The 13,244-nt window shown below is 36.3% G+C and overlaps 1 protein-coding gene across 1 annotated transcript in view; it reads left to right on the forward strand.

The window, feature by feature from the left end:
• Positions 1-13,244, forward strand: part of plxna3 (plexin A3) — a 220,160-nt gene that overhangs the window by 75,726 nt on the left and 131,190 nt on the right. Inside the window, exon 4 of the mRNA XM_067414327.1 lies at positions 10,400-10,540. Within this exon, the coding sequence (XP_067270428.1) occupies positions 10,400-10,540 (141 nt within the window). The remainder of the gene's footprint in view (positions 1-10,399; positions 10,541-13,244) is intronic.

Below are 13,244 nucleotides of genomic sequence, written 5' to 3' on the forward strand. Positions count from 1 at the left end.
GTGGTGTCATGCAATTTCACTTTTTTAAACTTTAGTTAGTGTGTAATGTTGCTGCTTGAGCATAAACAGTATCTGCAAAGTTACAGCGCTGAAAGTAAAAAAAAAAAATTTTAAGACATGTTATACTGCGCCCCATAAAAACAACCAAGCCTAGAAAACCACGGAAACACCCCTTTAAATAATTTTTTTCTAAAGATGGTTTCTGTCATTTCTGTCACTGAAAGTTTCATCACACTGATGTTAGTTCAAGTGTTCGTTTTTTAAATAAGTTTAGTTTTGATTAGTTATTTGATGCGTTAAAAATGGGGGAAGTGACATCATGATTGACAGCTGAGATTGACCGCTTCTCTGAGGGAAGTTGTCATTAAAGCACCGTTTTTTTGTGATTTTCGGAAGGAGATTGGAGCTTTAGCTTTAATTTCTACATTTCCATAACTGTTTCACAGCGACATAATAAGTTCTGCAGTAAACTGTGCTAATATACTGCAGGAGTGTGGACGGGGTCTTGATATTGCGGCTCTACTTCCTGTCCTCTACTGCGCAGACTCGGGTCCCAAATCAGCGCCATGTTCAGACATTGGCGACTTCACTTTTCTACAATTGAACATTTTTTTACAGTTTATGGACTGTCCTGACACTAATGTAATAGTGCATACGTCGTATAAACCACTTTTATGGTTCTTTTGTTTTCTTTATGAAATTTGAAAGCTTCAGTCCTTATTCCATTGCACTTCCATTTACTAATGCCAGAAAATTAGCTTGCATCACTATTTACTTTATTACCCTAATAATAATTGTTGTTGTTGTTTTACTATTATTCTAATTATTCTTAATAGTTTTATTTTAAAAGCAAAATTAAATGCATTTACTAGTGTTATCAGTGTATTTATATATAAAATATAATTAATGTGGGTTAATTTATTATATTAAATATATGTAATTTATTATTTTAAAAAACGTGATGGATAAATATCAAAAAATATTATTATTATTTTGTATCATAGTGCTGCTGTTCTGGTATTTGAAGCGAGGGCTGTGACAGTGGAGTTTTTAATGTCTACATGTCCATTAAGGGGAATCAGTGTTTGCCTCTGACTGCAGTGTAAATTCTGCTTAAACATCTTTTTAATGCGTCTCAGAGGTGCAGTGTTTGCTCAGATAAGGAGTTTATCTTCTACTGTCGTGTCTTTGGATTCTTGCTCTGTTACTATTATAATATTCCATGTCCAAAAGAAAACAATGTACCATTAAACTGGGATGTCTGGTGCTTTCTCTCAGTAAAATAACATGACTTTGTGCTATGAATCTTTCAGTCGAGCCAATAAAAACATAAACGCTTCTGCGGATTACATCAAATCCAATTTTAAATAAGACCACATGTTAACAGCTCGTGCCATGATCAACAAGCTGATGTTTACCTGCTTTACATGGGAGTTTTCCAGCATGCTTATTTATTTACTGGTCAGTTCGTTTTGTTGGTTAATAGAGTGTGTTCATGTGTGTGTGTGTGTGTGTGTGTGTGTGTGTGTGTGTGTGTGTGTGTGTGTGTGTGTGTGTGTGTGTGTGTGTGTGTGTTTTACGAGGATGAAGCCATAGTCGGGATTGTCACATTGTTCAGTTGTCATTACAGTCGTAGTGATTGGGTTTTCAGTTTTTTAAGGTGTTTTGCCTAGAAAATCCAATTTTATCCTGCGATGTATCACTCCACCAGCACTCTGACGTGTCTTTCACTCTTTTTCTTGTGTCTTCACACTCTTTGATGTGAGTGGTAGATGAATCTCTGGTGGGCCGCCCCTCCTCCTCGTATGTCAGGGGTGTTAGTCAACAGCATGTCTCACACACCCTCCACGTGTCTCATTCATCCATTAATACACACGTTGGTTGTTTTCTTTTAAATTATAGATTTAAAAATTCTCTCTCTCTCTCTCTCTCTCTCTCTCTCTCTCTCTCTCTCTCTCTCTCTCTCTCTCTCTCTCTCTCTCTCTCTCTCTCTCTCTCTCTCTCTCTCTCTCTCTCTCTCTCTCTCTCTCTCTCTCTCTCTCTCTCTCTCTCTCTCTCTCTGTTCAATTGCATTGTCAGTTTTAAAGCTAATATTCTGCATAGGCTGGAAGCTGTGCGCCACAGACTGGATAGTAAAGATTATGACATCTCAGAAATTCTGTTTGATCTTTTTATATATGATTTTACTCTTTTGAGGTAGAAGCTCCTACTTTGGAATACTCCTTATTTGGCCTTAAAATCTGTGGACTAAAGAGAAAAAGGTTAAAGTGGTAAATAACTTTTTCTTTTTTTTTAATGGGGGGGGGGGGGGGGGGGTTGTGAAAGAAACACTTGTTAACATCTCTATTTAAATGCGCTATATTTAAATATACCTATTTTTATACCTATTCCATCCATCCATCCATCCATCCATCTGCCTACTTATCTATACCAATTCCATCCATCCATCCATCCATCTGCCTACTTATCTATACCAATTCCATCCATCCATCCATCCATCCATCCATCCATCCATCCATCCATCCATCTGCCTACTTATCTATACCAATTCCATCCATCCATCCATCCATCCATCCATCCATCCATCCATCCATCCATCCATCCATCCATCCATCCATCCATCCATCCATCCATCCATCCATCCATCTGCCTACTTATCTATACCTATTCCATCCATCCATCCATCCATCCATCCAGTTTTTATAATTGTTTATGAATTGTAGAGAGCCTCTTGTTGTCTCTCCTCCTAGCAGAAACAATCTAGTTTTTGAAGATAATCTTTTTGTACAGTTTGGTTTAGAAGAGGGTGAACAAACGAGAATGGGAGCGAAAGAGATGGGAAATGAATCCAGCTCCACTTATGAGGTTCATTCAGCCAGTCCTTGAAACCCCCGGGCCTCACAAGGACTTTGAATCGATAAAAAACAAGCACCCAAATGAGCAAAAAATGACCCCTTCTTTCAGTTTCTCCTGCTATAGTAATTTCCCCATTCTCTTTCCCCCCTTTGTGATCGATGAAAGAAAAATTGGGCTATGATCAAACCCGTCAGTCTTTCGGCCCTCGCCGCATCGCACGGGCTGCAACTCCACGGCAGGTTAATTAATAGATGGATAGGCAGATGCGCTACCCTGGTATCATTTGAGCGACAGAGAGAGACGGAGGGGGAAGGTAATATTTATCTAAATTCCAATTACCCTCATCTGCGCTGTTTGATGTTGTCACGGGGTCAGCTCTCAGCAGGCTGAGCAAGCACTCTGCATTTCAAACACTCAAGTGCTCCGCGAGGACCCCCCGCCTATACGGAAAAAAGAAGTACACATCTTAAGCGCGCCCTCCTGAAAGCCATTTAAGTTCACTGTGGATTTTTTTAGGCAGGCAGAAAAGTGCACCTGATTACATGGCAGCGCTCACCCAGTCTGAATGCTGCTGGTATTTTTGTAGACCATTGTCCCCATTCACCGAGTGAGAGATCTGTGGGATTTCAGTATCATTTTGGCTAACAGACCCCAGAACAATCAGTGCAATGGCTATTCAGTCTTCTAATCCAGTGTAAAAGTTTCTCCACTTTTCCATTTTCCACCCCTGCATTAACGTCGGATGGATGAAAGCTGTAGTTAGGCATAAAGAGTGCTTGGCATGAAGCTTGTTTAGTTTCTGCCAGAAGAAAAATGTTCCTCTTGAGGTTTAAAATAAGAGTTCTTTAGCTGACTATGACATATTTAATCTAGTGATATACAAATCTGCCAATTTATAATTGGCCATTTTGAAATTATTGTCATTATATATATAATTATATAGCTAACACTGGATTGATCAAAGCTTTTGGAACTGTTGTGAACAGCACGTTTTTGGTTTTCAGAATTCATTTTGAGCTATATGCTTTTTTATTCTTTATATATATATATATATATATATATATATATATATATATATATATATATATATATATATATATATATATATATATATATATATATATATATATATATATATAAATATATCCTATTTACACTACCGGTCAAAATTTTAAGAGTTGTACGATTTTTTTTATGTTTTTAAAGAAGTCTCTTCTGCTCACCAAAGCTGCATTTATGTTATTAGAAATACAAAAAAAGCTGCAATATTGTGAAATATAATTAAAATATAAAATAACTGTTTTCTATTTTAATATATTTTAAAATGTCATTTATTTCTTTGATGCAAAGCTGTCCTCAGTGTCACATGATCCTTCAGAAATCATTCTAATATGATGATTTACTGCTCAAGAAACATTTATGATTATTATCAATGTTTTCAAACAGTTGATGAATAGAAAGTTCAAAAGAACAGTATTTATCTGAAATAAAAAAGCTTTTGTAACATTGTACTACCATTTAAATGTTTTGGGTCGGTAAGAGTTCAATTTAATTAATTATTTTTTGGGAAATAACATAAATATTTAACATAAATTAATACATTTATTTAGTAGGGATGCATTAAATTGATCAAGTGACAGTATTTCTGTGAAATACTTATTTATAAGGTTGCAAAAGCTTTATATTTCAGATGAATGCTGTTCTATTGAACTTTCTATTCATCAAAAGAATCTTAAAAATAATTACACAACCATTTCAACATTAATAATAATAATAAATGTTTCTTGAGCAGTCAATCATGTTAGAATGATTTCTGAAGGATCATGTGACACTGAAGACTGGAGTAATGAAGCTTTGCATCAAAAATATATTCAAATAGAAAACTGTTATTTTATATTTTGATAATATTTCACAATATTACAGCTCTTTTTTGTATTTTTAAAAACATAAATGCAGCCTTGGTGAGCAGAAGAGACTTCTTTAAAAGACCGGTAGTGTGTGTTATAGAAATATATAATCCTATATTGTCTCCAGTTGTTCTTTTTTTGGAAAGACTAAATTTACCTTGAAAAAAGCTTTGCAGAAAATACAGTTTCGCCTGAATCTAATAAAATTATATTAAACCTTAACAAGTGAAGTCTAGGAGTGAGGTTGTGCTTCACATCGAGGATTGAAACAAGTTTCTCATGTTATCCTTGACTATGAGTGCATTTTCATTATGCTGTCTAATAAATCAAATCAAAATCAAGATAAATAATGTTTCCTTAATTTTTAAGACAACTATGCGATTAATCACAATTAATTGCACAAAAGAGTATGATTAATCAAGACACAAAATTGTATCTATTGACAGCCCTAATATAAATGTATATACATTTATACATATGCATAAATGTAAGTTATTTCTACCTTATATCGATAGACCAATTATTTAAAATGCATTATATTTTATCAGATGAGATTTAAGATTGTATGAAGTCTATAAACAAATGAAATGCACACAGATGCTGCTGGAATATTGTGTCAGCATCTGGATTTGATTCGCACAGAGTCCCACAGATGGTTTGACCAGCGTAGCTGCTCCATAAACGGAGCTCAAGTCTCTCCTTTTTGTCAGCGTATTTTAAGTTGTCCATATTCCAGACAGTGAGCAGCCTGTGTTGTTAAAACCAGTCCTAAATTTGGGCCACTTCGTGTTTTTCTATTCCATAAATGTGAACCTGTATGGCTTTAACATTTTGGGGAAAGTGTTGTGTATAGGTTGACATGATGGGGGGAGAAAATATCAGAGTTAAACATTTTGGGAGAACTGTCCCTTTAAGTGTGTTAGAGTTTTAAAAAATGTGAAAGATGCACGTCATTCCTGTTTTTGCAGTAAACCGTTTTGGAATCTACGTCGCGGATTGATCCGGTTTCCGCAGGGGCATCGCAAATGCCGACGGTTGGCATTAAACCGATTGGTTGAAACGACGCAGTGCGAGGGAATTCTTTATCCAAAGGCTGCGAAATGCGACACTACAGCTGGTGGCGCATGAATTGACGAATCGCAGACAGAGTCCGTCATGTTTCTAGGCCTTCTGTCCTGCTGCCCGGGGAGACGTGGGCTCTGACTTGGCCGGCAGTATGTGACACCCAATATGGCAGCCTTCGACTAATTGATGCCACCTTGTCAACCCTAATTACTGCAACTGCTGCAATGAGGAGGCAGCTAATTAACAGACTAACGATGTTTGTCACTTCAGACCGACCCAGATATTTAGGAGACGGCCCAAGACTGCTGCCAGTGCATCTGCTTCGGGTGTTTTTTTGCCTCGCACCTTCTTTTCGTCAATTTGATCTCTCTGCCGTTTCCCAAATGGCATTTCGTACTTTTTCTGTGGGAATTTAGTTTACTTACAGCCTCATTTCAATCTCCTATCACATTTCCGTCAGAATTGATTAGGACAGAGGCGCGAGCTGACGTTTCGCAAGTGCCGCGAGCAGCTAGGGAAATAGGTGAGCTCTCTGACTTTAAATGCGGTTGTCAGGCGCTCTGTGTTTTTTCCCTTCAGTCGTCACTTCAAAGATGTTTTGAATTTGACATATTTAGAGCTCGCTTTTTATCCAGCAAGCTCAACTACTCTAATTATCAGTGTGAGGAAACAGAGGAGTCGCTAATGATGAGGCAGCGGGGGTTCGAGTGTGTGTGTGTGTGTGTGTGTTGTTAAAATGTAATTGATTTTTATCGCACATCTGATCAGATGCTGTAATCTGCGTTCGCTCGAATTTCTGCGTTCGTTTTCTAGGTCAGCCGGAGAATTCTGCATTCATGTGGAAAATTATAATGCTGTGTGTGTCAGTAATAATCAGAGATGTATAAGTGATGATATGCCACCATCCTGAAACACTGTGAGAAGTAAAATCACAGTAAAATACCTGGAAATGAAAGGGCCCTTATTATGCTTTTTGACAATTATTTTTCTTGCAGTGTGTAATATAGCTGTTTGTGGATGTCAATGGTCTGCAAAGTTTCAAAGGTCACGAGAAATGTAGGTATTGCCTCCCAAAAAAAGGACCAATTCCGAACTGCTGGAAATGAATCGTCAGTGATCCCGGTCTTACTATTTGTTTTTAACACATTTGCATAATGTCAGCTAGGGATGTCACAAGCACCGGTACTTCGGTACCAAGTCGGTAGGCTACTGAAATAAAAAAGATATGACGATACCAGCATTTCTGTAGTACCGACTCCCGAGTATATCCAGTACCCGCAGCTGCGTTCAGTCGCTTCCATGTTAATCTAAGAGCAGGGCATCAGACTGTAGCTGATTCTATACTAGTTTATGTGAATATTCAACTGCAAAATGCTATTTAAATAGTATTCCTGAGTCATTCTATATTTAGGGGTACATTTCAGGTCAGCCAAAAAGTCAGGAAATCAGTATTCTTTTTTGATCAATATAAATTAATTATTTGGCAAGCTTAAGCTCTTATGACTTTTTAAAAAATGTTAATGAAAGTCAACATTTTATTCATTATTTTGTCAACTGTGTTACGGACAAATGCTGTGTCATAAATCCACAGTATTCTGAATTTAGAATTATTTACCATCCTTACCAGAATTCCCATCTCAAGAGATATCCCTATCTATTTTTCTGGCAGTTTAGTTCGCATTTAAAAAGATTTATTACCTAAAAACCCACACATAACACAGTTGACAGGAGTAACACCAAATGACTGGACACATTAGAAGGAAAAGAGAAAAACTCTCTTAAAAATTATAACTTTCTTTTTAATTCAACAAAAATAAGTACAAGCAGTTAATAAAATTTCAATTAAATTTTCAACCATGTGAAGCCTTGTCAACTGTTATATTTGATGGGTAACACAGTTGACAGGTAACACAGTTGTCATTTCAGCCATTTTTGGGTCTTGTGCAAACTGCTAGATTTGGATTAGTTGGTAGTTGACCTAGATGAATTTGTTTTTATATTTTTTCTCTACATATTTATAAATATAATATCGGACGCAAGTTTTAGCAGAACATGTTGATGATAACACAGTTGACGGTCAGTTAACCTACTCTATGTGCAGTCAATAGTATAGATCATATATTGAAGAGGAGAAGTTATAATTCACCACACTGTCTTCAAATTTACCTCCAAAAAAGGAATGACATCATTTGATGACGGACATCTGACTTTAGAACAAACCATTGCTGATTTATAGGGGGTTTTATAGGGAAGTAACACGGTTGACACTGATTTCTCGGACACACACAAAATGGATGATATAATGTAGATGCATGAGCTAAATATTTTTAAAAACACCTCTCTCATAATTTAATGATTATTTTGGACAAACATTTATAAGAGATATATTCAGAAACATGCATTTTAGTGCTAATCTGAAGATCAAAACCTCCCATTTACCAAAGCACAAAAACAGCAAATTCCAGTATAGAATATGACATTTTTGCTAGATAAAAGATAGGTATCTGTTAGATTTTTGTATTAAATTAATAAGAAATTTCCCCTGATATAAAAGCAATCATTGCTTGAAGTGAAAAGTTAATGAAAAATTGGTAAAATTGATAATTGAGTCCACGGACATGAAATGTAACCCTAATTATAGAATGACTCTCCTGCATGTTTTGCGTCTCCGTGTGAATGACGTGCGCGCGCACACGCACGTGACACTCGCTCGCTGTCATTATAGTCTCTGCTAACTGCCGTGTATATGAGGACACAAATGCATGAACTATCACTTCAAGAGAATTTATCGTTTAATTTGAGATAACGATAATATGAAGACAGACTCCAAGGTCTTCACGGCAACCCGTCAAAATAAAAGTTCTATGTAAAGTGAAGAAATTGACAGAATATATTAGGCTACTGTTGTCTGTTGTACAGTATATTTAGCTATGTCTCTGTAATAACAATACGCCTCTACTAATAATAATAATATGCCTTTAAATGTTAATGTATTATTTACAAAAAATTATTATCATCATAAATAAAGAACTCATTGAATTTAATCAAATTTTTGAAAAAGTTAATAAAATGATTTTGTTTTGTTTTTTTGCTGTTGTACCGAAATTGGTACAGAATACATACAGATAATGCACTTTAAAGTGCCCCTATTATGCTATTTTAAAGTTTCCTAATTTTCGAGTCTAACAGGTTTACATGCATCAAAGGTCAAAAAGCAGTTTAATTTTCTCATAATATACATTGCACATCACCACGATGCCCAGTGATTGTCAAACAACTCTAAATCAGGCTCTCTAAATCCCTCCTTTCTAAGAGCCTACTCTGCTCTGATTGGTCAGATGACCCAGTCTGTTGTGATTGGCCTACCGCGTCCAGCGCTTATTTCAGAAACCAACGGCGATTGCCACAACTGATCTCCAACTCCAGGAGGCTTCTTGTTCCTATAGCTCAGCGATAGGACAAATTGTAAAGACAGTAATGAGGAGTTGATTTTACATCAATCCCCAGTGCGAGTCAGACTCGACGACAACGGAAGAACAAATGTTTCAACCGGAACCTTGAGCAAGACTTTTCTCAGATATGCGACTCAGTTTGAGGGACATTATGAGAAGTTTCAACTGTAATTTCTCACCATCAACATTAGCAAGTGTGCTTCCATCAGCAAACGTGTGTGTGTGTGTGTGTGTGTGTGTGTGTGTGTGTGTGTGTGTGTGTACTTGTTTTTGTGAAATATCAGGACACAAATGTGTATAATAACATGGGTTTGGCACAGGTATTACAGGAGAGGGTGACTTATGAGGACATTACCCATGTCCTCACAAATGCTAATAAATCATACAGGATGAGTTTTTTTGAGAAAGTAAAAATGCAGAATGTTTCCTGTGATGGGTAGGTTTAGTGGCAGGGGCAGTGTAAGGGGATAGAAAATACGGTTTGTACAGTATGAAATCCATTACGCCTATGGAATATCCCCACAATTCACAAAAACAAACGTGTGTGTGTGTAATTTATTGCAGTTCACATGTGGGAACTGTTTCAAACAGTGCATACATTAGCCAAGCCGATGTAAATATTAACGTTTCCAAAGCAAATCTTGCTCCATCCTTTATCTTTGCTCAAAGTAGTAAGAATGACAGACAGTCTGCATTAATAGAAACAGTTTTTGGTAATATTGCAGCCAACAGCTGATTTACAGTAGTTTGAGACCATAATATTTTGTTAGCCAGATACTTGCACAATACTTACACAATAATGCTAATGTTTCGTCGTAGCGTTCCATTGAATCGGCTTGCGACTTGTTCGTAAAATGTTTCGTTTAATTGACTCAGAGTCGACTCTTAAAGTCAAATGCCATGAGAACACAGTTTGAGAAGGTTTAATGAGGAAAAAAGTAAGGCGTATGAGGTATAGGAATGGTGTTGATGAAAGATTACAATTAAAGGCTTATTGTCTTTTGGTTCTGTGCACTGATGGATCGATCACAATAAGACCTGGAATGTCTATTACAAAAGTAAAGAAGGTCCGTTTTAAATCGATGTTGAGTTAACCTCAGACTTTGGTTTTCTTTTCAGATTCGAGTGGATGGTATACCGCCGCCCCCTGAGAACGCTCTGCTGTACGAGACCGCCACCGTCGTGGAGGGAAGCCCCATTCTGCGGGACATGGTGTTCAGTCCAGATTATCAGTACATCTATCTGCTGAGTGACAAGCAGGTGAGATTCACGTGTGAAGGGTTTTGAATGTGAACCATTCTGATAAGATGAGATGATAGAACCAGGACAGACTCTCTCTCAAAATAAAGAATTTATGTGGTGATTGAATATTAAAAATAAGGTAAAAATCTGCCAAAACAAATGATTATTTAAAAAACATTTAAAAACGATAAAAAAAGCTGAAGTTCCATCAGGTTGTGATTTATTTATATGCCTTTAGGTTCGGTCCTCAGCTCTGGAGCATATTTTGAATTATGGTATATTGGACCCACGAGTGGGGCGCAGAGTTGAAATGGTTAATGCCAATGTGAACGCTAAGCGGACCAGGAGTTTGGGCCAGATCAAACAAACCAATTAAACCAAACTACAGTAGTGTAAGCACCCGAAATATAAATGTGGGTCCCAGATTTTCCATGTGGTCTCAGACTTTACTGTATGCCAGTATTGTTCTTAATTTTTATCTCTTATCATTTGCTGTTAATTTATTTCATAAAGCCAGCAAAAACATTTGCAGTGAGGCCAGAATAAAGGGCACGTTTGTGAGAAGGGAGTGGGCGCGCACCGCTTTTGTCTTAAGACCCGATCCGGAATCTCAGATATGTTGTTTTAACATCTGCGAGATGGGAAAACAGAATACGAAACGCCGGTTCACGACTCTGAATGGGAGCCCCAGCTGCTTGGCCCTAATAAGAAATAGTGAGGAAGTATTTCCATCCAGAGCCGAGCAGAATAACAGCCCTTCCCATAATGCTCCATTATACAGCCGGAGGAGAGGAAGGATGCATCGAAGTTCCTCAGCAGCTGAACAGACGTACAGACACTCTTGTACAGTACAGCTGTAGCTCTTTCTTCATTTACTTCTCTTTCTCTCTCCAGTCTCTCTTTTTCAATGCTCATTTCTTCTTCTTGCAAAAAGAAATTTGTTGTCTTTGTGCATTTTTTGAAAGACACCATTTTTTTTGTGTGCGGTTTCCTTGAGAAAGACTTGGTTGAAGTGACGCACTGGAAAACATAACTGTCTTTGAGAGCTCAGCGAAGCTTCAGTCCTCAGCACAGGGATATTTTTAAATCCTTATCAGTGCGATTCAGAAAAAAAACATGATCAAATGTGCCCGAGCTCCGGGCTTCATGAAGCAGTGTAGGCAGGAATTAGCCATGCAGATAGCGGTATTAATTTCACCAGCGTTACGCTTGAGCAGCTCAATGATGTGATGACATCATCTCGATGATGTCATGCATATATATATAGAGAGAGAGAGATATATGGGTGTTTCTTCAACTACTTCACTTTTAAAGGAAAACTAGCATGTTTTCACTTTTTATTAATTTTTTTAAATACATTTTATGGTAACACTTTACAGTAAGGTCCCAATTGTTAAAGTTACTTACTTGAACTAAAAAACATTAAATAACAACAATCAGTACGTTTGTTACAGTATTTATCAATCTCTGTTAATAATAGATTATAATACAACTATTTATTGTTTGCTAAGGTCCATTAAATAATATTACCAAATACAACTTTTGATTTTTCTAATGTAGCAGCAAAGGGTGAACTTAGCAAATCTTTTTATGTTTAAAAAGTTTATGTTAACTAATGCAGTTAACTAATGTTAACTAATTTGTAGTGTTTAAATTTGTATGTGTAGGATTTATTGTTTTATCATTGTCCTAGACACAGTCTGTCAAATCTTAAACTGACCAGCTATGATTTTATTATCTAAATAAAGTGTAAATAAAGATCTATATCTATATCTATATCTATATCTATCATGTGTGTGTGTGTGTGTGTGTATATGTTTATATAAATATCTCTCTATATATATATATAATAGTGTAAATAAAGATCTATATATATATATATATATATATATATATATATATATCATAAATTGTATTTTGCCTTATTTTCAGTCAATATTTATATTACATATTTACATATTTTTTTCATTATTTCACTGGCACTTTTATGAATAAATAATAATAATAATAATGTCATTATTTACATAAAATGTAACTTCCACCTATAACAAAATGGTCAGAAAAATGCATATTTCATCTTTTGACACGTTCATTTTTAATGCTAGATTCAGTTAACACAGAAATGAATCAAACTAGTGTGAATAAAGTGTTTTATTTTCTATAGACTTTATTTAGCTCCGCCCTTTTTCAGCGCTGTGCTGTTTGTGTTCTGTCTTCCGGTTTGTATTTCTACCACATGAATGTAAGATCTTACGATTTTATGGTTTAATGAACCTCTCGTTTTAAAATCTTACTGGTCTAATGGCATTTGTTATGATATTTGCTTCAAACATTAAAATGATCAGGATAACTTTCCTTAACTCTACAATTAGTAAATTCACTTCACAAGCTAATTACTCTTCGTCAGCGATGCCATAGAAATATTCAGAGCTATCGCGAAAACAACTGAAATTCAAAGACAAAATTCTAAAGATGGCTGCGTGCTTGTTTCTCTGGCACATAAGGTCTATAGTTGAAGAAACCCATTATGCATTAGCTGCAGTGTTGTTGCTCCGTTCAGCTTCCCAGAGTTTCAGGGAGGCACTGTAAACACGAGTGTGGAACTAGATTAATAGAGTCTCCCTCTTTCACTGTCACACTCCCACAAAAGACTCACTCATGTGTTAAAGCTCCGCCGTTGAACTCCAGACATCGATATTTGGGTTAAGAAGTGAAGGGATGT

The sequence above is a fragment of the Pseudorasbora parva genome, chromosome 13 (assembly GCF_024679245.1).
Source record: "Pseudorasbora parva isolate DD20220531a chromosome 13, ASM2467924v1, whole genome shotgun sequence".
In the NCBI taxonomy this organism is placed as follows: Eukaryota; Metazoa; Chordata; class Actinopteri; order Cypriniformes; family Gobionidae; genus Pseudorasbora; species Pseudorasbora parva.